At 32.2% G+C, this 26,453-nt stretch overlaps 1 protein-coding gene across 1 annotated transcript; it reads left to right on the forward strand.

Annotated features, from left to right (window-relative positions):
• The first annotated feature begins 6,017 nt into the window (after positions 1–6,017).
• On the forward strand, positions 6,018–7,962 carry LOC131079265 (caffeic acid 3-O-methyltransferase). The gene is made up of 3 exons (XM_058017167.1): positions 6,018–6,753; positions 6,849–6,913; positions 7,462–7,962. Exons 1-3 carry the CDS (start codon positions 6,066–6,068, stop codon positions 7,753–7,755), a joined length of 1,047 nt encoding a protein of 348 aa, XP_057873150.1. The 5' UTR covers positions 6,018–6,065; the 3' UTR covers positions 7,756–7,962.
• Positions 7,963–26,453: the final 18,491 nt, after the last annotated feature.

The raw sequence follows: 26,453 nt of genomic DNA on the forward strand, positions 1-26,453 counted from the left end.
AAATTGTTAACAATGTGAATCTTCATAGTTAGACTCAAATAAACATTTTAGAAACTTACTTGAAGAAACCATCATCCTTGAATTTAAGGTTGAGTATTGTTGTGTAAAATGCTTAAACATTTTGTAATAGGAAAATGATAACATGACCTTATTCTAGTGAAGGTGTAGTTTGAATTATAAATTCTTCAACTCCATTGAATAGTCTAACAAATGTAACACAAGTATTGATTGAGTTTAATTTTTTAATGCATATACTATTTTCTATGGACTAATAGCTAGAGAGGGGTCATTTGGGAGCTTTTGATCTTTCCCTCAAGAATACAAAGGTGCTTGTATTATTGATCGATTTCACACATCTATGAAGCTTTAAAGAGATTTTAAAAGATATAGACATGAAGTGAAGGATCATTAGTTGTATAATTGTTCTTATATATCTTTTAAGTAAATGAAATGGGAGACAATAGGTGGTTATAGAATAAATTAAAAATAGAAGCATTATTAATCATAAAATGCATCATATATGGTTGTTTAAAGAAAGAGATCCTTAGATCGAATGTCTAAATTATACATGAAAAGTGTGGAGATTCATATGATTCACTAGTCCAAAAAAAAAAAATAATAATAAAAAATAAATAAATAAATGTATCACGTAGGTGAAATTTAGTATGATTAACTTTACCATAACTGACTTCCATAAGATATGTTTATTGAAGAAATTAGAATCTAAATATGGGAGGTCAAAAGGAGTTGTGTTCAAATAGTTAAGTTATTGTGTTCTTATTGTAAAACCCAAGCTTGAGTTCCCCATGAGAAATTTCATCATTGCTATGCATGGTGTACAAATACTACTAGAATGGACATATTGGTCTTTAAATGATGACAAATTTAGGGATATTAAGTTTAATGCTTGTCTATATTTGTCTAGTACTCAAAATCTCATATATATATAAAAGGGAGTTTAGTAAGTTTGTTGTTGTAAATAATTATTCATCATTGATATTATTACACTTTACTTAAGTTTACTTAGGAAATGCATCTCATAGTAGTTTGGGAATGAGACACTTGGTTATTTGTACCACATTGGGATAGTGTGTATAGGATAATTTCCACCTTTTATGGTGTTGATCTTATCTTGTTGTTACAATCCACCTCATGTGGAATATTTTATTGTTTCTCCTACCTACCCACACCTATTTCCTACCTACCCTTGTTTATTATTGAGCCACATGTCATGTTTGTGTGCCCACATATCCTTAGACTTGCCTATATAAGCAGGATCATCTACATTGTTTATACAGACAATCATTGAACATCTTGTAATGATCCAGTTGATCATATTTTCATCTTGATAGAATACAATTTATTCCTATCATACATTTTGTCTCTCTTATTTGTGCTTTCCATTTCCTCTAGATCTTGAAAAATTCTCACATGGTATTAGAGCTGATCCAAATCTCACATGGTATCATAGCCATTAGAGTGTCATTGGTTTGTCAATTGAGAGAAATTTGATGCTATTTGGGGTTGTATATTTTAAATCTTTCTATTGCAGGTTATTATTGAAGATTGATGGGTCAAATATGAGATCACCATTGGATTGAGGAGGTCCAAGAAAGTCAAATTTGCCTTTTGTTTCATCCAAATCAGACTTCGGAGGCCAAATCTAGAGGCATTTGAAGTTTGAAGTTGTGGCGGAAATTTTCTAGAAATTATAATTTTGTAGGCAATTTTCAAATAGTGATATCTCACTCATTTAGACTCTTTTTTTCAAGAAATTGTTTTTTGTTTTGGGGTAGAATTTCATGATTTGTATAGTGGTGTTGGATTTTTTTTTGTTTTTTGGATACAGGTTTGTTGGAAATCATGAAATCCAAATTTCTACAACTTTGGAGGCTTCATTTGGGCTCATATGGACTCCTTTTCAAGTGCCATTTTTTTTAGAGTGCATAATTTTTTGTCTACTTTCATAATATGCCATTATTTTGCAATGATTTTGAGTAGAAATTGTACTTTCAGTATTTGGTCATTTTTAGCCCATTTGGTACTTGTATTTTGCTTGCATCTTAGTTTAGATCACTAGCAGTATTTGTTGAAGTCTCTTATATCACATTTTGAGAAGTTGTAAAGTTGAAATAAGAAGTCCACTTTACCATTATTTGCAAGTTCCAACATGATATTTTTATGGGGGCTCACTTGTTCATTTATATCTCTTGGTAAAATTCCATTCGGAGGCATCTTCATCTGCAGTATTCTATAGGGCTTCTTTGTTGGTAGCATCATTTTCATGCTTCCACATTTGAATATTTTATCATGATGTATGCTCTTGTTTGAGAAATGTTTTACTCGCACTATCATAAAGTGCCACACACCTCTTTGTATCTTGTTATTGTTGACTATTTGATGTAATCCTCTTGTACACATAGATTAGGAATATCTTGTGAGACTTGGTGCATGGATCCAGTTGAGACTTACATTGTACACATTTGTGCATGGCTTTCGTGTGACTTGGATTGTACCAGTATTTTCTGACATTTATGAGTATCCAGATGATGCTCAAAGTAGGTTGTCTCCATGCTTGATCTTCTTTTTTTGCCGCGAGTGATTCATCATCATCGACATGGTACTTGGTTTTGTCACACTTTGACATTTTTGGTGCAGCATAGGCTCTCTTTCTTCCTTATGGGGAGGTATTTTGGTCATCGTCATTGGACCATCCTTGTAGGAGATTCAACATTGAGGGGGGGCTTCATGGTCTCTCTTCTCTATTATGGGGGGGACAATTTTTTGTTCTTCTCATTCCTCATTAAGAGCATTGTGTGCTTTCTTCATCTCCCTTTTGGGGGAGCATTTTTTCCCATTGGTTTTTTCTCTCTTTCTCCATTTATGAAAGATTGCATTTGCATTTGTACATGGGTACCTAACATGGCCATGTAGTCAGGACCATCTTTCATTACTTAGTTGCATTGTAGACTTTAGTGCATTCTGTTAAGTTGCACTTAAGGGGGGGTGTTCGTGTAAATAATTATTCATTATGGATATTATTACACTTTACTTAAGTTTACTCAGGAAATGCATCTCATAGTAGTTTGGGTATGAGACACTTGAGTGTTTGTGCCACATTCGGATAGTGTGTGTAGGATACTTTCCACTTTTTATGGTGTTGATCTTATCTTGTTGTTACAATCCACCTCATGTGGAATATTTCATTGTTTCTCCTACCTACCCACACCTACTTCCTACCTACCCTTGTTTATTATTGAGCCACATGTCATGTTTGTGTGCTCAATATCCCTAGCCTTGCCTATATAAGAAGGCTCATCTACATTGTTTATATGGGCAATCATTGAACATCTTGTAATGATCCAGTTGGTCATATTTTCATCTTGATAGAATATAGTTTATTCCTATCATACATTTTGTCTCTCTTATTTGTTCTTTCTAGTGCCTTTGGATCTTGGCAAATTCTCACAAAGTTTGTCCTTCTAGTGATCAATTTTATACATCTATGCCAATGTTTATTTACTTTATAGAAAATAGTACAATTACAAATTTATTTATATTCGAAAGCATAAACATAACATTTGAATTTGTGTAATGCAAACTATTTTGTGGTCCCATAACCTAGAGGTCCTAGGATCAATTTAATAACTAGAAAATATAATATCTAAAGGACTTAAAATTTTTAGGAGGAAACATGGGTATCTATTGATTTTTACAAGGGAGAAATGACCTTTAATTTTAGTTTTATTTTAATTTATGTTTAGATAATAAAAATTAAAATTAAAACATCCTAGTTACTTAATAACCTTTAACAAATTATATTAATCAAACCACTTAATAACCTTTAACCAGAGCACTTAAACATGAATACCAGAATAGAAGATATGGTTATGGAATAAGACTTGTGAATGAAACGTAGAATTAACACAATGCAAGAATACCACATAACACCATGATTTGTGCATGGAAAACCCGATAAAGGGAAAAAACATGGTGGGAAGCCTACCCACAATCAGATAATATTCTGCAGAAAGTAAGTGATATAATGAGGGGTCTGCACATATAGGAAGGCACACTGCCTAGAGCGTACTACTCCTTTCAAAGGAGTCACACTGACTACAAAGAGGTTATAAGCACCTCAATATAATTGGACAACAATCCAAAACAATGAACTGCCAGAGATAGCATCTATCATGCCTGATTACAGTTTTGGTTAAGTTCAATACCAGAGACCTTTGACCTCTTACATAAACCCAATTCGATCTTTAACGATTGACCAAATCTTCTACCTGAATGATATTACATTATTCGTGCATTACGTTCCCTTTCCATTCCACGACCTTGACCACACCGCGATCTACAATGAGATCTTACATCAATTTATACAAACCCTAAGACCTAAACCAATTAGGTTGGCCACCTAAAAGATATTACAATAAGATCATCACATATAAGCACATTACAATGATATGCCATGTTTGCTTTAGACCAAAATAACAATAACCAATCCATAAATCATCTTGGTAACGTGTAGGGAACATGTTATATGATACCAGTCCATAACTTAGATAGCTACCCAACCTAAACCAGGTACACCATGCAAAAGTGATGTCTCCAATCAGTTGAGGCACGAACACAATCACCTTCAGCATCTTGAATTCCATCTAGAAGCCGCACCAACGCGACTTATGCATCCTGTCAAAGATTCACAATAAAATCTCTGTTGGTAAATCCTTAAAACCTTACCGGTATAGGCTTACTAGAGTGTATGATAGCATCCGATCATCAAGTCAATACCAATTGACCAAAACATACTCCAGAAACATGTAACACATCAAACCAAACATATTCCCTTGATCCAAACATGTCGGTGGTATCCAACTGATAGTCCCTTATGTCAGTAACACTAGATTTTCTACTGGTAACCAAAACCTGTCCGACAGTAACTAACCATAACAACTAGTGTTGACATCAATGACAAAACATCAATGTAACACATAATCAATTCCTTCATATTGCCAACAGTATGACCTTCTCTCTAAGACTAATGGTCCAACACATAACACTAAGATCTAAGTTTTCAAGAAATCCAACACTTTAAGGCTACAAGAATAACACCCTTGCCTCTATTTTCACTAAAAGGACATGCACATGGATACATGGTATGAGGTCTTCCATATGACCTACTCTTGAAAAGTGAACATTTCACTAACACTCTAAACTCTCAACATAAAACTAGGAACAACTTATGAGATCTTAGAGGAAAAGATTTAGGAAAAATCCTTCAAAAGACATAAGAACTCCCAATAGGTAAGGCTTAATGATCAATATATCACAAAGAAAACATACAAAAAGGTAACTTAAATGCAAAACATAAGAATTTTTTTTTTATCTAAAGTATTTATTTTTTCCTTTATAATATCGTGTTTATTTACCTTTTAATAGGTATCATATTCTCTTCTTCATTTGCCTTAGCACTCTTGCTGTTTTGTGAAGTTTTAAAAGGTGGAATGGAGTTGAGACCATAAAAGCTGAGTTGGTCTTTAAAGCATCCTTTTCAATACGATTATAGTAGAGTGTCTTGTTTACCCACTATTAGCACCTATAGTAATTTTAATACGACATTCCCAATATGATAAGTGTGGCTATTCTTTTATTGTTTAACCATGTGATATTATTAATTTAAATATTTCCTTTCCTTTTCTCAATTTGACAGCACAACAAGAAAAATGTCTCGAAAGGGGTAAACACGTTATCTTTATGTCTTGTCATCAATCAGAAGTGGAAATTGCATAAAGGTGTTTGCCACTTCCAACAATGGAAAACTACCCGGGTTCTTTCGTCGTCTAGAAAGATGCTTAACTTGTCACATCGGCTTTGAACGGGATTGAATGCCCAGATAGCATTATGATTGCTATCCACAAGGGAGTAAATAACCTAGGTTACTACAAAAGTAAAAAGAGGATCCTCTTCTATATGGTATCTATTACAACAGATTTATTTTTCCTATAAATTGACTAAACACCTAAGGGCGAAACACAAACAAGGCTTCTACAAACCCTTCAATGGAAGCACATCTCCAGCTCTATGAAATAATGCTTGCAGCTACCAAGCCCATGGCTCTTCAAGCTGCTGTTGTACTCAACATCCCTGACATTATTGCCATCTATGGCAATGAAAATCTTCTTTCTGTGGAGGAAATTGCTTCCTATATTTCTGCCCACAGCAGAAAATCTGCCCAAACAGATTACCTGGCCAGAATTATGAGATTTTTGGCTTGCATTGGTGTCTTCACGGAAGAGACCACGGTGGTTAATGGCGCCTCTAGCCAGTTCAAATACGGCCTGACCAGCGTATCAAGATTGCTGATAAAGAAAGACAACTACCATTCCTTGTCACCAGTACTATTTGTTTTGAATAACAAGATAGTGCTTGATGCTTACCAGCATCTTCATGAATCTGTCATAGAAGGCTGCTATGCGTTCAACAAAGCCCATGGAATGGATCTCTGGGATTATGGGCACAAATATCCTGATGCCAACAGGGTTTTAAATGAGGGCTTGGCAAATCATACTCAAGATATCTTGCCGTCACTGGTTAAGATATACGATGGATTTAAGAGTGTGAAGACTCTGGTGGATGTTGGAGGAGGAATAGGCTCTTCTTTGTCCACAATCATCAAAGAATACCCACATATTCATGGCATTAATTTTGATCTCCCTCATGTCATAAAGACTGCTCCACCTATACACGGTCCACAATTATCCTTCATTATCTCCATAATTTTTAGCTTTATTTTAACACACTTTGTAACTTAGAAAGCTTCTGATCGGTCTGTAATATTGCAGGAGTGGAGCATATGGGTGGTAATATGTTCGATCAAATTCCTTGTGCAGATGGACTTTTCATGAAGGTAAGTCCCCACGAACTCATGAGTCTAATGTTTGTAGATTTTTACAATCCATGTGAATTTTTATATCAATATTTCAGATACACTTTATGATCTATGAATAAGATTTAGAGCACATAAAGAAATTGAAAATGGGTTGGTTGGAGACTCGTCTAATGTTTGTAGATTTTTACAATCCATGTGAATTTTTATATCAATATTTCAGATACACTTTATGATCTATGATTAAGATTTAGAACGCATAAAGAAATTGAAAATGGGTTGGTTGGAGACTTAAACAGACTAGAAAAGATGAAAAGGGTGAAGGGAGATGATGCACACGGTATGGGGTTAAAAATGGGTTGGTTGGAGACTTAAACAGACTAGAAAAGATGAAAAGGGTGAAGGGAGATGATGCATACGGTATGGGGTTAGGACAAATGGGAAGAAATTTACTAAGATGATGGTCAGTTTGGAAAGGGGAAAAAAAAATCACACATTCTAATTCATTAGCGATGTTTTTAAATGGTTTAGAGTAGAAGTTATTGTAAAGATCATTGTTGCGTTTGCAGTGTATTTTACATGACTGGAACGATGAGCAGTGTGTGAAACTCTTGAAAAAGAGCTACGAAGCAATTCCAGAGAACGGAAAGCTGTTAATTGTTGAGATAATTGTTGAGGAAAATGAAGAAGCTACCAGACAATTAGGGCTTATGCATGACGTGTTAATGATGGGTTATACCAGTGGCGGAAGAGAGAGGACAGAAGAAGAGTTTAAAACTTTATTTGAGAAATCGGGGTTTAAAAGCTACACCATTATAAGATTGCCATCACTCTATGCGCTAATCGAAGTCTTTAACCATTAGCTTCGAATCAAAATTAGGTGTTTGTTTACGTTTCTTTGGCAATTGTGGTTTGGCAGTTAGTTTAAGTTATGTATTTCGGTTCTGGATCCATGAGTTTGGATCAATGTAATCTGAAAGTTGTAATAGAATAACATATGCCGAAATGATTGTCGTCATCCTGTTAAATCCAGAGTTCCCAATAATTCGATTTTGTGAATTTTTATTTTTCTTCTTTGAAATAACATATTTAAGTGCTGTGTTTTTGTTCATTGTTTCTATGAACAATAAAATTGAATGAATAATGTGATGTACTTTTTCTATAATCGGTAGACCAATTTTAAATAATGTTATACTGAAACATCAAAAATTGTTTGTATTATCAACATACATGAGTATTCTAGAAGCTGTCGGGACGGGCAATCTCAGTTTTTTGTCTGATGATATGACGGAATTAACAAAAGCCATCAGCAATGCAGAGGCTATTACTGAGGCTTATGGTTCCAAATTCATGGCTGTTGACACTAGGTTCAATGAGCTGGAAAAGAGGGTTTACAGTCATGAGGAAACCCTGAAGAAGATTGGAGATCAAAGTCACAAAATTCTGAAAGCTTCAATAGATAATTTCAGAGTGCTGATTAGTAAAGTGGAATAAATCAGTGGGAAAAGAATACAATGGATATTTCTAAGGACAAGGATTTGACCTCTGAAGGTGTGGCTACTGAACATTGTAAAAGAACCTGAGCAAATACGAGGAAGATGCCACACCAAGCTAAGGAACTGGATGATCTCAAGAGTCTTGCTGTGTCAATAGTTCAATTGGAGAAAGAGGTTGTGGAACTTGTTAAGAATTTCTCTTAGTTCTGTTGTCCTATGCTCTTGGTTGTCCCTTTGGTGTCGTTGTGCTATCCTTTCGTTACTTTTGGTTCTCTTGCTCGCTTTTTGTTTCTGGCAGCTGTTTCTAATTGTTGTTATGTTCTTTCTAGCTAGGCCTTTCTTGTTTTATCTCTTTTTTAACATAATAAAAAACATACACGAATATTCTATTTATTATGTAGAAGTAAATCTTATTTTGATTTTGCATAAATCTTAATATTAGGCTAACTACATACATGATGTTAGGTCTAGTTTTAGGTAAATGCATAAGAGTACCAACTAAACTTCTCTATAGTATTATATCTACATTTTCATTATCATTATCTTTGATGAATTTTTATCTCACAAAAAAATATATTCATAAATTTTTTTTTTTTTTTGTATTCAACCAATTTTGATTTTTTTGTTATTGTATATGAAACACCCAAAATTGTTTGTACTATCAACATACATGAGTATTCTTTTTACTATCTAAAAGTAAATGTTATTTTGATTTTGCATAAATCTTAATATTAGACTATCTACATGCATGATGTTAGGTCTAGTTGTAGTTAAATGCATAATATCACCAACTAAACTTCTATATAATGTTATATCTATGTTTTTCATTATCAATATCTTTGACAAAAAATATATTTACATCCAATTGTGTGTTCATTAGTTTGCAACATTTCATTTTAAATTTATGAATACTTTTCTTGTGAGATAAAAATCCCATTATTCAATTGTTTGAATTCTATTCCATCAAAGTAATTCATCAAAACCAAATTGTAATATCAAATTCACTCTTAATAATCTTGTTGAATTCCTCTATTAATATTTCACTATTTCTAGATTAAATCAAAACAACAACATATAAATAAACACTTTATAAACCATGAATACCCTTAGATTTGATATGAATTATAGGTTCACTTTCACTCCTCCTAAAGTTTTTCTAAAAATAATCATCAATCGCACTGCACCGAGCTCTTGATACCTACTTGAGACCATAAATAGACTTTTTTAATGTATAAACTTTTTATTTTTTTCCTATAATCACATATCTTTGTTCTTCTTCTGCAATACTTCTCCATTTAAGAAGCCATTTATAAAAGTTGATTTTAAAATCAAATTCATATATACTAACCACTTAGATTATGTTTCTAATGGAAAAAGAGATCTTATAATAACCAATCTCATTACATGAGCATAAGAGTTATAATGATTTGTACTTGGCTATTGTTAGAATATGTTTTCTACTGATATTTCTTTGTGTCTTTTAATGGATTCACCAGCCTTATATTTTGTTTTGTAGTCCCATTTTAGAGCTACTAACTTCTATGTTCCATTTCTTTAAAGAGGTTCAAGCACCTAATTCATGGTCTTAATGCAAACTTCATTCTTTACTTATTCGAATTGTCTTTGTTCTACTTGAAAATGAGATAAACAACAATAATTAAATGATTCAAAAGTAGTAGAATCTTTCATAAATTTACTTCATATTTTTAACCTTCCTTTGAGGGAAACTTGAGCTCAAAAAAGGCATTCGTGATTGGCATTCTTTGATAGAATTTAACCTATTTTTTAAGCTTCCATCTTACGAGAACTTGTAGTTAGGCAATACTATTGTAATGAAAATTCATTTGTTGTGCTTATATGGTTATTAAAAAAAATTATTTAGACCAATGAAAAGCAATTATTTTAGTTATTTTGCTTTCTTTAAATTTTTTTAATTTATTTTATAGTATAGATGCACATTTGTTAACATTGTAATTTACAAAAATTATTTTTGTTGCAAACAATTGGCTAATATCATTTTGCCTCTTATAGACCGGTTTCTCGGAACAACCCATAATCTCAGGTTTTTCTGGAATCACCTCGCATTTTAAAATTATTTACCTAAACGCCACAATCTTGTGAATCTAAAATAAGTGCTTAAATTTTAACTTCATTATTTGTTGTAATAGGTAGTTCTTTTAAGTTAACCTATGAACAAGATTAAAAATATATATATTTTAAAAATATGTATTATATTTAGAATGTTCTTTAATTTATAATAAAAAAAACTAAATTTCAATAATATTTTTTTTGGCAAAAAAGATAAATATCCATATTAATTTAATATTTTATTTAATTTAAACATAATAATTTGTTAAATTTAATATTAAAGTAAACAAATAGAAGAAGGATAAATATTATGGACTTTTCTGACAATTTATTTTTAAAAAAATTAATATTTTTTTATCTATAGCTTTTCATTATTTAATTACATAAAAATAAATAATTATTTTTAATTTGTATTTCTTATTTAATTTAAACATAATAATTTATCAGATTTAATATGATATTAAACAATCTTTCTAAACAGCCCACAACATTGCCTCATTAAAACATTTAATTTCTCCTTCATCCCAACGTATCTAAACTTGCTTTTGATTAGTATCTTCATACTAGTATTATCTTTGTAAACACTTTTCCCTTCAAATATCTCAATTGTTATAACTATTATAACCTCTTATATTTATATGTCTACTATCTATGATAATAAAATCCAAAATAGATTAGTAGCAATATACATTTTTAAAACTCCATCAATTATCTTGTCCTAATGTCTAACTTCCTCATTAAAACATTTAATTTCTCCTTCATCCCAACCTATCTATACTTCCTTTTGATTAGTATCTTCATACTAGTATTATCTTTGTAAACACTTTTCCCTTGAAATATCTCAAGTGTTATAACTATTATAACCTCTCATATTTATATGTCTACTATCTATGATAATAAAATCCAAAATAGATTAGTAGCAATATACATTTTTAAAACTCCCTCAATTATCTTGTCCTAATGTCTAACTTCCTTCCCTATTCATATCTTGTTTATCCTTTTCTCATCCACTTTCCATTTACATTATAATTAGCTTGTCTTATTTTTTTAATGATAAGTAAGTAGTTATTTTTCATACCCATGTTATATTGATCACATGAATGTTCTCAATCTTTTCATTATATCTAACTTTAAATTTTCTAAGGATTAACCCAATACATTGTAGAAACCAAGGGTTAGATGTAACATAATCTTTAACTTCCTCTCTTCTCTTGACCAAGCTCGTAAGAGTATTTTGATTGTCCCTCCTACCATTACTTGGTGTCATATCTTTGCAGCAGACTTATGAGGAATTAGTTTCAGTTAGATTCCTGTAGGAATTAAATTATTAATAGTCAAATATATATATATATATATAATTTATATATAATTTATATAAATAAATATAAGTCACTTTGTTGTTGCATTTGCTGAAATGTTAATTAGTATACGACATTTGGACACCAAAGATCATAAAGTCTTCATTTATACACTATAGTGTACAACATCCACATATTACAATTCAAATATAGTTGTTAATGTGTTATTCACCAAATATTTTATAATTATAGCCACATTAATGTTGCACTAAGAGAAGCCCTCATGTCACACAACAATGATCTAAAGTGGCTCAAACTTTGCATGTACTATGATAGAGTTTATAATAGACATAAAAAATACAACTCATGAATCTAATAGTAAAACTATTGGATGCTTGCACCATATAAATGCTATAGGACTTCTACGATTTGTAAAATAATCACTAATATATACCTACTCCCTAACAAAATGACATTGAACAACCAAATATTTGATCCTCTCATAGCAAGAAGGTTATCTACAAAAAAAATTGTAATTTATCATAGTCCAACACTATTAGTTATATAATTAATAAAAAAATTCAATAACTATAACAAAAATTACTATTTCAACTACAAATCAAGAGACAAGTACTCGCCACTATGTGGCACTTGTTCAATTTCTATAATTGCTAGTAATTATTCTTTCTCATTCCATTGTCAGGAATACTTTTTAACAAAACTTACACCAATGCTAACTATCAAGATTTTCAGATTATATAACTTGTAACCCTTATCTTCCTCACTGTACTTAATCAAAAAATATTTCTCTTTTATCATGAAATATTTATCTTTTCTATTAGATTTAATATCAATATAATAAAGGCAACCAAATACTTTGAGATTAGCCACATTAGGTTTTCTTCGACTCCATGCCCCATATGAATTCATATTATTTACAAAAAATTTTGCATAAACATTTTGCATGTAAAAAATTATAGCTAGTACTTCAATATAAAGTATTTGGAATATCATTATCCTTTTTGTGTTCTTATAGCCATCTCTATTATCATATGGTTCTTACATTCATCTACCCCATGTTGTTTGGGTGTACAAGTTGTGGTTAATTTCATTTAATTATTATACCTTTTGTAAAACATTAAAATCTATTTGAATTATATTCCCTACCCCTATCTATATGTAGAGTCTTCATGAATAAACCCCTTTATTTTTCTACATAAGCTTAAAACCATTGAAATATATGAAAGACATATGACAGTTGTTTAATAAAGTATAGTCGAGTTATTTTGTACTCACCAATAAATCTAACTAATTACTTAAGTTTATTAAGTCATATAGTCTACATTGAATGACAAATATCAATATACATTAATTAAAGAGATTCTTTCTTTTCTCTTCAATCTTCTCCAAGTAGAAAATAGTCTTCGTTTTTATTTACTAATAGTACAACCTTCAAAAACTTAACCACATCTTTTGATAATGGGTAATTCTTTTAGAATTTTCTTTTGATAAATTAATTTTTACCTTGAAGGTGTTTATTTCCATATCTCATATACCATAACCATGATTCCTCATTTATGATTGCATCCAAAGTTTGAATTTCTCTATATATGCAAGCCAAAGTGAACTTTTTTTTTTTTTAGCACACAAACTTTAGCTACATTCTGATTATTATAAATTTTATTATAGATTATACATTAATGATATAAAAAAATATTAGAATATTATTCTTCAACGAGTCTTGGTATGCTGAATGAATTATGTGCCAATTGATGCACATATAAAATATCATGTATGTACCTATATTTTACCATGTTTTATTTTGCCTACAATTGTCTTGTTGCTATTGACTTTAACTTCCTTGTCATCACTAAGCTACACTTCTGTTTAAACTAACTAATTTATATGATAGAAATATTTCATTTCTTGTCATGCAGCTACTATGATCATTATCAAGGAGTCACTAATTTGAACAAGGAATAAACAAAGTCTGCACATTGTTTAATCTTTTTCTAGTATTCTCTTTCACAATGGTCACTTTTTGTAATAATGAAGTTCTACACATGTGATTTTTCATAGTTTTGATTGCTCCTTTGTTCACAATCTCTTCCTCCATTATAACCTTGACTTTCTCCAATGTCATTTCTTCTAATGTAATTTCTATTTCGTCCTATTTCTTTAAACCATCATACGCCAACATTTGGTGACTTATTAAGCTGTTTCACTTTTTGATTTTAAATTTCAATCTTTGATTAGGGATCTACTCATCATTTTCTAATAATTTTGAAGAGATACAATAATCTCATTTATAGATAGCAAGGTTAGATCCTTATATCCTCAAAGACTACCACACAAGGATAGAAATATTAAGGAGATCATCTCAAAATTTTATCAATATTCTTTGATCTATTAGATTTTCTCAATAAGGCCTACATTGGTTTATTAGTCCCATACTTCGATATAGAAGTCTTGTATTGATTTAGAATATTTCATTAATAATATTTTAAAAATCTCTTCTAAGAATTGGTAATTTTATATAGCTTTTACCTTCTCTATTCCTTCAAAATAATTCTATAATAGACCTCATTATTTCCACAATTTTCTTGTTAAAGATATTCTTGAGAAAATGAATTATTTACCACTTGTTAATAATGAAAATGTATTTTAAATCACCCTCCTTTATTTGTTTAGTTCATCTTATTATTCTTGTGTCTAAGAGACAAGTAATTATGCATTTGCACATTTTGAGTCTCCTCAATTTAAAAAAAATAACAATCTAATATGAACTTCCACATAGCAACTTCGTGCTCAAGTATCTTCTTGACCATTTTTACAATAAGTCTTGAATATTGTAGGAAACATTTTCCATGTTCTTCTGAGGGACACACTTTAAGTAATACAACTATAAATTACTTTATGAATTGGGTAAGAGCTATTCCACTTTGATCTTTCTTGGGTACTTTTTTTTATGTGTAGGCATAGAGGTTGATCTAGAAAAAGTCAAAGTAATTGTAGATATGCATCCTCCTACTGATCTGAGTCAACTATATAGTTTACAAGGAAAATTAGAATATATTCACAAATTTATTACTTAATTGGTTGATAGATATCAACCATTTCAATATTTTCTCCATGAAGGTATCATATTCAAATGGGATATGAAGTATCAAGAATATTTTCAATAACTAAAGGATTATTTGATGTCACAACCAATACTCATGCAACTTATTCAAGGAAAATCATCTCTTGTATAATCTCAATTAGATAATCAACATTAGGGGCACTCTTAGCACATAATGGCTATTCAAGGAAAGAGAGAGCTATTTACTACATCAGCCAAATCAAGGTGAGATATGAACTCAAATAAATACCTATTGAGAGTTAGGACTTGTTGTTATCATTAATTCTTGCAAACTTTGAAATTATATGTTGAGTCACCAAATTGAGCTCATTGCCAAGATTGATACCCTAAAGAATTTCTTGAACAAAGAAGCACTTACTGGTAAACAAGATAAATGGTTATAATTCTTAGTTAATTAAACATTGATTATGTATATAAAAAATAAATCAAAGGACAAGTCATAGCTAAAAACTTATTTGATGCACCACCTATATCTAATCATCTCTTTATATCAACTACCACTTAAGAAAACTATAAATTCCTCTTAGAAACTATAATTTCTCATTTTTTATTGTCTTTCACTTTTTTCCTCCACTATGGTACATCATTTAAGAAAAAACAATTAAACAAACTCTTAGAAAAAAATCGCATTCAACATGATTTTCTACACCTTATTATCACAAGTCTAATGGTAGGATGACGAATCCAATAAAAATTGAGAACAAATTCTTCATAAAATTGTCAACAAGTAGGAAAAAAGTTGGAATGCTAAGTTAATATATATGCATTAAGTTCCTATGACATGATTTTTCAAATGGCTATAATTACTACTCCATGTAATCTTATGTATGGTGTTGAAGCCATCATTCATTTAGAGTTGAAAATTCCATTCTTGATCATTTTCGTTAAAAGTATTATCGACGATCATTTTTATAATGACCAATATCTATATATGCTTAAATCACTCAATAAAAATCATCAAAATTATCTCAAACAACTTCAAACATATAAAAAAAAAATCTTATTAATACAATAAAAAATGATTCTCTCAATATTTCAAAGTATATGATATGGTTCTCTATGAGAATCAATGAAATTTACATGAACCCCTTAGAGAAAAAGGGAAATTTATCCCTAACTTATTGGTTCCTCACATCATCGCCACTTTTTATGGATCCAACATTTATGACACATCAAATTTCACTACATTATTCAATGGACATATGTTCATATAATGTGACCAATGTGTATTGGTGGGTGAAGAATGTGTGAATAAGAGATCAAGAAGAAAACTACCCTTTCCCTCCAAGGAGAGATGAAAGCTTCACTACGAATTTCCCTTCAAACACTTTTCATCCAATTACATTGGAAGAGGAGAGGGGAATTCACTAGATTCAACCTCCATAGGTGAAGATAGAATTTTGTGTGAAATGGGAATGAATTGATCGAATTATGTAGTGCAAAAGAGACAAAGAACTCATTATAACTCGAGAGTGGAGTATGGGATGAATTTGTCCACCTGGATTTGGTAGTAATATGTTGAGATGAAGCTGCCTTGCCAATTTGATGAAAAGTTGTCTGGACCATGGTGGGAATGTACATGGTCCTCCAAAAAACCCGTGAAATGAAAAATGGTTTTTTTGCCTCTGCAAATGGAACCCGAATCCAAAAGTACAACTATGCACTTGCAACCTACAAACATAAAAGAGAGGAAAATGGGTTGGGATTGGGGGTTTGCCTTTAGGTCAAACCCAAATTTTGGAATTAACCAAGTAATGAAAGAAAGTACTTGCAAGTAGATGTAAATGAAAGACTGAATTGTAAATCACCTCAAGGGAGGTTGTAGTGGAAATGTTGATAGAAATGCTTATGTGAAATTATATGTTGTATTCAATCTCCTCTTTAATGGTTGAATCCTTGACTTGAATACAACACCTAGCCTTGAAGGGAGATTTGAGAATGCTCAATACTAGAAGAGAATGCTTGAATGCTTGATCACTTGGAACTTGAATCTATCCAACTTTGACCTATCCAACCTTCTCATGCAAATAAGAGGATGAATGCACCTTAAATATGTTGTCCATTTGGTGGATTTAATTATGTGTTGCATTGATGTTTTATCATTGATGTCAACACTAACTATTTGGATGCTTTAACGGAACCCTTCTAGTCCCGGTAGGTTGAGTGGTTTCTGGTTAACTTGGATTCGGTATGATCCGACAGGCTCTGGTATATTCTGGTGATGAAATTGGCTTGTTTATGATACTCTTACTCATATTTGGTCATTTGATTTTAGTCTGGTGATTGGATGCTATCCTACTTGCTTAGAAGATTGGTTTTTGGTTGCGGTGAGGGTTTCACCAACAAAGATTTTTATGGAGATCTTTGATGAATTGCATAAGTGGTGTTGGTGTAGCTTATGATGGAGTTTCATTATGTTGTTGGTGATCATGTTCAAGACTTGGTGGATCATTGCTGAAGCATGTGGACCTATACTTTGTCCCAGTTGATCTACGTCATGGACCGACTTTAATGTAACGTGTGGATATGACCTATTGATGTATTTTCAGGGTGTCTTATGTGTTGATATTACTTGTTTGCTCTAAGGAAAACATGGTTTGTAATTATGTAATTTGTTTATTGTCTATTGGCTGACCTGATTGTTTATGGTCAAGGATTTGTATATATAGATGTAAGATCTCATTATAGATCATCATGGTTAATGTAAGAGGTCATGGTCAAGGAATTTAATGTGTGAATAATGTAATATCATTCAAGAAGAAGATTTGGTTGATCATCGGAGATTGAATTGGGTTTATGTAAGAGGATTTAGTCCTTCGATATTGAGCTTAAATTGAAACTGTACTAAGGCATAGAAGATGCTATCTTTTGCAATTCAACACTTCTCTGGATTGTAGTCTATATTTGTATGTAGTCAGTGAGGATCCTTTTGTGATGACCAGTGTGCTCTAGGTTGTTGGCCTTCCTACAAGTGTAGGACCCTTCATTGTAATTCATATACTTACTGCAGAAGTATTATTTGACTGTGGGTAGGCTTCCCACTGCGGTTTTTCCCTTTACTACATTTTCCACATACAAATCTTGGTGTTGTGTGGAAGGATTTTATTCTATGGTTATTGTTTATGCTTAATTGGATTAACTGCTATTCTAGTATTATTGTTTTGGGTTCTGGTATTAATGTTTAATTGTTGAATGCTTCTTGTAATTTGTGAAAACTGATTCACCCCCCCTCTTAGCTATCTTCCGGTTATCTCAAATGTCTAACAATTGGTATCAGAGCTCTGGTCTTCTCTGCAGAAAGCTTAATCGCTTGAGGAAGATCCTATGGTGACTAACAGTTCAAGTTCATCTAGTTATTTTAGAGCTAGCTTTTGAAGGGATATTTTGAGGCTTGTTGGAACAAATTACATAGTATGGAAGATTCAAATGGAGACTCATTTGAGATGTCTTGGCAAGGAGATTTGAGAAATCGCACAGAATGGTGTCACACCCTTTAATCCTGGATCTATAAATCCTCCTCTAGATAACCTGGACAAGGAGCTTGAGAATAATTATAGAGAAAGATAAGCCCTCTTCTGTGCTTCTAATCTGAAAATAGTGGGATTGACTGACAAATCATCTGCAAAGGCTATATGGGATAAGTTGGATACTCTTAATGAAAGTGACCCTACAGTGAAGATTGCTAAACTTGATGGTTATTGGGTGAGATATGAAAACCTGAAGATGGAAGAAGAAGAAAGGATTACTGCATTCATAGAAAAGGTAAATGGTATTGCTATGGGAATTCAATGTTTTGGTGGAACTTTGAGCGAAGATGAAATTGTTTCTAAAGTCCTAAGAGCCCTACCATCTGCTTACAAAATTAAGGTTACTGCTATTAATGAATTGAGAATAATGGCTAATACATCTATCAAAAGAGATACTTTCATTGGGAAATTATCAGCTTTTGATCTTGATGAATTTGGACCTTCTGCAACTGTGAAGACTTAACCTGCTTTTCATACATCTACATCTGCAACTGGTAAGTAAGACTAGAAAGCCTTATATTTAAAGGAATTAGAAGATATGAAGAAAGAAGATGATGATTTTTAGCAACTTGAAGAACTATTTGGTAGAAGAGTATGGAAAGGACTGATAGGAAGTAAGTATGAAGGGAAAGCACCTTTTAAATGTTTTGCATGTAATAAGATTGGTCATTTTTCTTCTAGATGTCCTGAAAGGAATTCAAGATTTTAAGAAAGAGTTAAAAGATCATTTAAGCCTAACCTTGGATATCAGAACAAATATAAATACAAGAAAAATAGAGACAAATCATGTTACATAGCGGATGAGGAAGGCATTACTGATTCAGATGATGAACTAGCAGAAGACTCTGGTAGTGGATCCAACAGTTGAAAATAATTGGTATTCTTGGCTATCAAGGAAGATGATCTAGCACTGGAAGATAATGTACCTGAAGAGAAGACACTTCCTACTAAAATTCAGGACAAGGATGAATGGGTAATTGACAGTGTTTGTTCACATCATATGACTAGAGATAAAGGGAAGTTCTTATCTTTGCAAGAATTTGATGGTGGACTAGTTAGATTTGGAGATGACAAGGCATGTATGATTAAAGGAAAATGAACTATATCATTAGATGGTAAGAGCAATACTGACAATGTTTATTATGTTCAAGGTTTGAAGCATAATATTTTGAGTGTAGGACAATTGGTAGATAAGAGATTTCAATTACAGTTCAAGGATGGAAAATACAAAATAATTAACAGATTTGGCTTGGAGATTGCAACTGGTACACATAAAAAAGGTAATATATTTAATTTGAACTCTGGTGAAAAGACATGTTTGATTACATAGATTGATGAGAGTGGGTTGTGGTACAAAAGGTTGTGTCATGTGAATTTTGATTGCATTGTGAAGATCAGTTCAACTAAGGTAGTTAGGGATATACCTAAGATTATGAAGCCCTATAATCCGATATGTAAAGAATGTCAATTGGGTAAATAGGTTAGAACCTCTTTTAGGAGTATACAAGATGAATCAAATGATGTTCTTGATCTTATTCATACTTATTTGTGTGGCCCTGCTAGAGTTAAAAAATTTCATGGGGATCGACATTTAATGCTAATCATTGATGATTATTGTAGAATGACGTGGGCTACTTTTTTGAGAGAAATATGAGGCATTTGAAAATTTTAAATTGTCTAAGGATAAAGTGGAAACTTATATAGGATTGAATATTAAATGTTTGAGATCAGATCATTATGGAGAATTTACATCCAGTGAGTTTAATAAGTTTTGTGACAAGCATGGTATAAGAAGACAATTTTTTGCTCCCCGGATACCTCAGTAGAATGGAGTTGTGGAAAGAAAGAACAAAATTATCTTGGATGCTGCTATAACAATGATGATGGAAGCTAATCTACCTCATATCTACTAGAGAGAAGCAATGAGTACAATGGTTTATACATTAAACATAGTACATATCAAAGGAGAAATGGGTAAGATGCCTTATGAATTATAGTAGTAAATGTTATATTAGGAAAGATGATACTATTGGGAAATTTGATCCTAGAAGTGATGAAGGCATATTTATTGATTATTATAATGAAATAAAAGAATATATATTTTATAACAAGAGATTGCAGAGAATTGTGGAGAATGCTAATGTCAAAGTAGATGAGCTGAAAAAAAGTTAAATCAAAGTTTATGAGAAGGAACTAGAAGTGTAAATGATTATATCTAAACTGGTAGCACCTTTACCAGAATAGAGAGTTGAACCAGTTACTCTAGAAACACCAGAGAATTCTACAGTAATTAAAGAACAAGGAAGATGAATAGAGAGTTAGAAGACTCATAGGTATGTGAGATTGAATCATTTTGAAGATTAAATCATTGGGGATAAGAGCAATGGAGTGATGACAAGAAGAAGACTGACAACTAATGAGGCATGTTTAATTTGACAAGTTGAACCAGTATCAGTAATTGAGGCATGTAAAGAAGAACATTGGTTAAAAGATATGGAAGAAGAATTAGATCAGATTGAGAAAAATAATACATGGACTTTGGTTCCCTGACCTAAAAATAAAAATGTCATTGGAATTAAATCATGTTGTAGGAATAAATTGAATGAGGATGGTCAAGTTATAATGAATAAGGCTAGATTAGTTTGTAAAAGATATTATCAGAAGGAAGGAGTTGATTGTGGAGAGACTTTTGCACCTATAGCTAGGATTGAAGCTGTAAGATTATTTCTTGCCTATGTTGCTTACAAAAACTATAAGGTTTATCAGATGGATGTTAAATGTGCATTCTTGAATGGGGATCTTGATGAGGAAGTTTATATTGAGAAACCTGATGATTTTTCACTATCAGATGATATAGATATGGTTTGTAGGTTAAGGAAAGATTTATATGAATTGAAACAAGCACCTAGAGCTTGGTATGCAAGGTTGGATAAATATATTTTTAAGCTTGGCTTTACTAAGGGCAGTGCTGTTATTAATTTATATTATAAAATAACTAATGATGATATACTGACTGTTGAAGTATTTGTTGATGAAATTATTTTTGGAGGTGAAGATAAATTATGCATAGAATTTTTTAAGAATATGGAGAAAGATTTATATGGATTGAAACAAGCACCTAGAGCTTGGTATGCAAGGTTGGATAAATATATTTTTAAGCTCGGCTTTACTAAGGGCAGTGTTGATAATAATTTATATTATAAAATAACTAATGATGATATACTGACTGTTGAAGTATTTGTTGATGAAATTATTTTTGGAGGTGAAGATAAATTATGCATAGAATTTTCTAAGAATATGGAGAAAGAGTTGGAGATGTCTATGATTGGTGAGATGAAATTCTTCTTAGGTTTGCAGATTACTCAGACTAACAAAGTCATTTTTATCTATCAAACTAAATATGTTATGGAATTGTTGAAGAAATTTGGTATGGGAGATTCTAAATTGGTAAGTACTCCTATAGTTACAAGTGAGAAATTGACAAGAAAAATTGTTTTTGCATCAATAAAACCTACAAGATACAAATCTGTGATTGGAGGTCTTCTTTATTTGAGTTGGACTAGGCTTGGCCTTATGAATGTTGTTTGTTTCAATATTTCAGAGTGATCCTAGAGAAAATCATGAGACGGCGGTGAAAAGGATTTTTAGATACTTTCAAGGTACATCAGAATATGGCTTGTGGTATCCTAAGAATGATCAATTTACTTTATGTGCATATACATATTTTGATTGGGCTGGAGATGTTGATTACCCAAAAAGTACTTCTGGTGGAGATTTATTTCTTGGAAAGAAGTTAGTTTCATGGATCAGCAAGAAACAGTCATGTACTTCTCTATCTACTGCTAGAACTGAGTATGTTGTTGCTACTACTAATTTTACATAAGAAGAAATTAGTTTTATGGATCAACAATAAACAGTCATGTACTTCTCTATCTACTGCTTGAGCTGAGTATGCTGTTGCTGCTACTAATTGTACACAAGTTTTATGGATGAAGCAAATATTGAAGGATATAAGGGTGGATTGTGATGCACCATTTTTTATTCATTGTGATAACTCTGCTGCTATTGATATATCAAAGAATCTGATATTTCATTCTAAGACAAAGCACATATATGTCAAGTATAATGTTTTGAAGGAGAAGGTGGAAGCAAATGAAGTTAGACTGGCTTATGTGAACACTAAATAGAAGATTGTAGATATTTTCACTAAACCTTTATCCAAGGAATCATTTGAGTACCTGAGAGATAGATTAGGAGTTTTTGCCCCTCTGACAGAGACTTGATTGATTCAGTTTTGCATCAGTATGACATGCATTATCTAAGATACTTTTCATTCTAGCACTGGTGTGGGATTCTACTCCTTAGAGGAAGTAGCCAGCTTTGAGATTCAGAGGTTTATATTTTCGCTTTGATATTTCTATCAAATTTCTGGCATTGATGTCAATGGGGGAGTGATATTGATGTGAAAAAGAAAAAGAAATTCAGATCTTTAAAAAGATATTATTCACAGGAGAAGAGATATTAATATTCAAAGCTATATGTGGGTGATTGTTGGCTGTCTTCCACAGGGGGAGACTTGTTTGGCATTTCTTTGTACTTAGATGTTTTTTACATCTAGTGTTGCCATCAATTCCCAAGGGGGAGATTGTTGGCCATCTGGTGGAATTGATTTCTGTTGCATTGTTTTTCTGTCATTGATGTCAACACTAATTGTTTGGATGATTTACTGACACTCTTCTTGTCTTGATAGGTTGAGTGGTTTTTGGTTAACATGGATCTGGTATGATCCGGCAGGCTCCGATATAGTCTAGTGATGGAATTTTCTTGTTTATGATACTCTTACTCACATTTGGTCAATTGGTTTTGGTCTAATGATTGGATGCTATCCTTCTTTCTTAGAGGACCAATTTCTGGTTCTAGTGAGGGTTTCACTGGTAAAGCTTTTGATGGAGATCTTTGATGAATTGCATAAGTTGTGTTGGTGTAGCTTCTGATGGAGTTTCAGGATGTTGTTGGTGATCATGTTCAAGACTTCGCATTCGGAGATCATTGCTAAAGTGTGTGGACCTATACTTGGTCTTGGCTAGTCTAGGTTATTGACTAGCTTTAATGTAACGTATGGATGGGACCTATTGATATATTTTCAGGATTCCTTATGTGTTGATATTACTTTTTTGGTCTATGGTGAATATGGTTTGTAATCATGTAATTTTTTTATTGTACGGTGGCCCACCTCATTGTTTATGGTTGAGGGTTTTTATATATAAATGTAAGATCTCGTTGTAGATCGTCATTGTTAATGTAAGAGGTCATGGTCAAGGAATGTAATGTGTGAATAATGTAATATCATGAAGGAAGAGGATTTGGTTGATCATTGGAGATCGAATTGGGATTATGTAAGAGGATTTAGTGCTCTGGTATTGAGCTTAAATAAGAACTGTACTCAAACATAGAAGATGCTCTCTTTTGTAGTTCAACACCTCTAGATTGTAGTATTGATTTATATGTAGTTAGTGGGGCTCCTTTTGCAATGAGAAATTTTATCTAGGATGTTGGCCTTCTTGCAACTAGAGGCCCATTCATTGTAATTCACATACTTACTACAAAAGTATTATTTGACGGTGGATAGGATTCCCACTGTGGATTTTCTGATTATCGGGTTTTCCATGTACAAATATTGTTGTGTGGATGGATTTTATTTTATGATTATTTTTTATGCTTAATTTGATTAACTGCTATTCTGGTATTATTATTTTGTGTCCTGGTATTAAATTTTTTATTGTTGAATGCTTTTGTTAATCTCTGACAACTGATTCACCCCCCCTCTCTATTGTCTTCTAGGTATCTGATCTGTCTAATAAAATAAATGTTAGTGGATATTATTTTCATCATGGGACGACATCAAGGGAGTTCCCCACCTGATGCACAACAAACATTGCAACCCTAGGAAGGGTCCTCCCCCAAAATAGGGTAGGGACAGTGGTGTCACAGCCTTATCCTAGGAGTAAAAAGGTGCCATGTCTCTTTCCAAGGGGGGGTAGTGGGTCCACACCCCTGTCTTACCCCATTCTGCAGGGCAAAGTAGGGACAAGTTGATGCAAAGGCCAAGGAAGAAGTTGTTTCTGAGGGTAGAGTAATCTTCGGTCTCTGATTAGGCTAGAGGATTTGATCTCACATGTGTGAAGACCTTAATGCAATCGAAAATTGCTAGGGTCACAATTTTATTACATTACATATACGTACTATAAGTTTGTCACCTGTACTTCAAATTTTGATGTACAAAGTGGGTTCGCTATCACTTTGTTTAAATCCATTTATCTGAAAATAACCTTCTATTCTGCCATGCTAGGCTCTAGGTGCTTGTTTGAGCTCATACAGAAACTTTTTTAATCGATAAAACTTATGATCTTGTCCTGCAATCTGATAACCAACTGGTTTTTCTACAAACACTTCCTCATTCAAATAACCATTTAATAAGGTTTATTTAACATCAAACTAATTAACTTTCCACCTATATTGGGCTGCTAAAGCTAAAATTGTTCTTATAGTGTCTAATCTAGCAACAGGAGAAAATGGTTTGGTATAATCAATACCTACTTGTTGTGAAAAACCCTTTGCTACTAGTATTTTTTTATGTCTTTCAATGGATCCATCATCTTTGTATTTGATTTTGTAAATCCATTTCAACCCAATAACCTCTTTTCCTGGAGGAAGATCAACCAACTCTCAAGCAAAAAGAGGAAAACAATTTATGATAGTTGGTACAAAACATCAAACAACTGATGCTACTAAATTAGTTGCTTTAGCAACTCGATGTCATTATGTAAATAAAAGATGGCTCGCGGGTACGTTAACTAATTGGTTTACTACAAAAGCAAGACTTGAAAAATTCAAAAATTTAACAAAAAAAATAAAAATACGGGAGGATTTAATGGATTTACGAAAAAAGAAGCAACAATACTCAAGAGAGAATTGAGCAAATTGCAGGAAGTCCCGTGTTTCATTTTTTCAATGAAAATGATTTTCTCATTCATGGCTTTCACCCACACTTCTTGTTTTGCTACATCCTCAAATTGTCTTGGTAAACTTGAACATGAGATAATAAAGAAAAATTTACATTTGTATCAGTATAAGTAGTGCCTTCATAAATTTTCTTTAGACTTTTCACCTTCCTTGGAGGAGGACTTGGACTTGAAGAAGTAGATGACAATGATTGAGAGCTAGGGGAAGAAGATGTAGTAGGAAGCATGTTGTTGCTTGGACCAAGTATGGAGGCTAGAACATCTAGGTCCAAATCAATAATTGTTTTCGTGTCCCTCATCACATTATCATTCTATTTCCAAGCTTCATTTTCAACAAAGACAACATCTCTACTAATAATCAATCTTTCATTAAATGTATTATACAAACGATAACCCTTTGTCTCTTGACTATAACCAATGAAAATGCATTTGACACTTTTGTCATCAAACTTCTACATTATTTGATCAACAATATGACCATAAATAGTACATCCAAATACCCTCAAGTGTGCAACACTAGGTTTTCTTCCAGACCATGCCTCATAAGGTGTCATATTTTTTACAATTTTTGTTGGATACCTATTCAACAAATACACAAATGTAGCAACAACTGTAGCCTAGAAAATGTTTGGTAGGTCCTTATCTTTAAGCATGCTTCTAGCCATTTCCACAATGGTGTGATTTTGTGTTCAACTACTCCATTTTGTTTTGGAATGAAACTTGTAGATAATTGTCTTTATATTCCATTAGTTCTGCAATAATTATAAAACTCAATAGAGCTGAATTCTCCCCCTCTATCTGAATGTAAGGTTTTGATAGGACAACCACTTTCTTTTTCCATATTAGCTATAAACTATTTAAATTTCCTAAAGGCTTTTGATTTTTCTTTGAGGAAATAAACCCAAGTCCTTCTACTGAAATCATCAACAAAGATAAAAAAATATATGCTTTTACTGAGTGACAATGTTTGCATTGGACCACAAATATC

This window comes from Cryptomeria japonica, chromosome 4 (genome assembly GCF_030272615.1).
Source record: "Cryptomeria japonica chromosome 4, Sugi_1.0, whole genome shotgun sequence".
Taxonomy (NCBI): domain Eukaryota; kingdom Viridiplantae; phylum Streptophyta; class Pinopsida; order Cupressales; family Cupressaceae; genus Cryptomeria; species Cryptomeria japonica.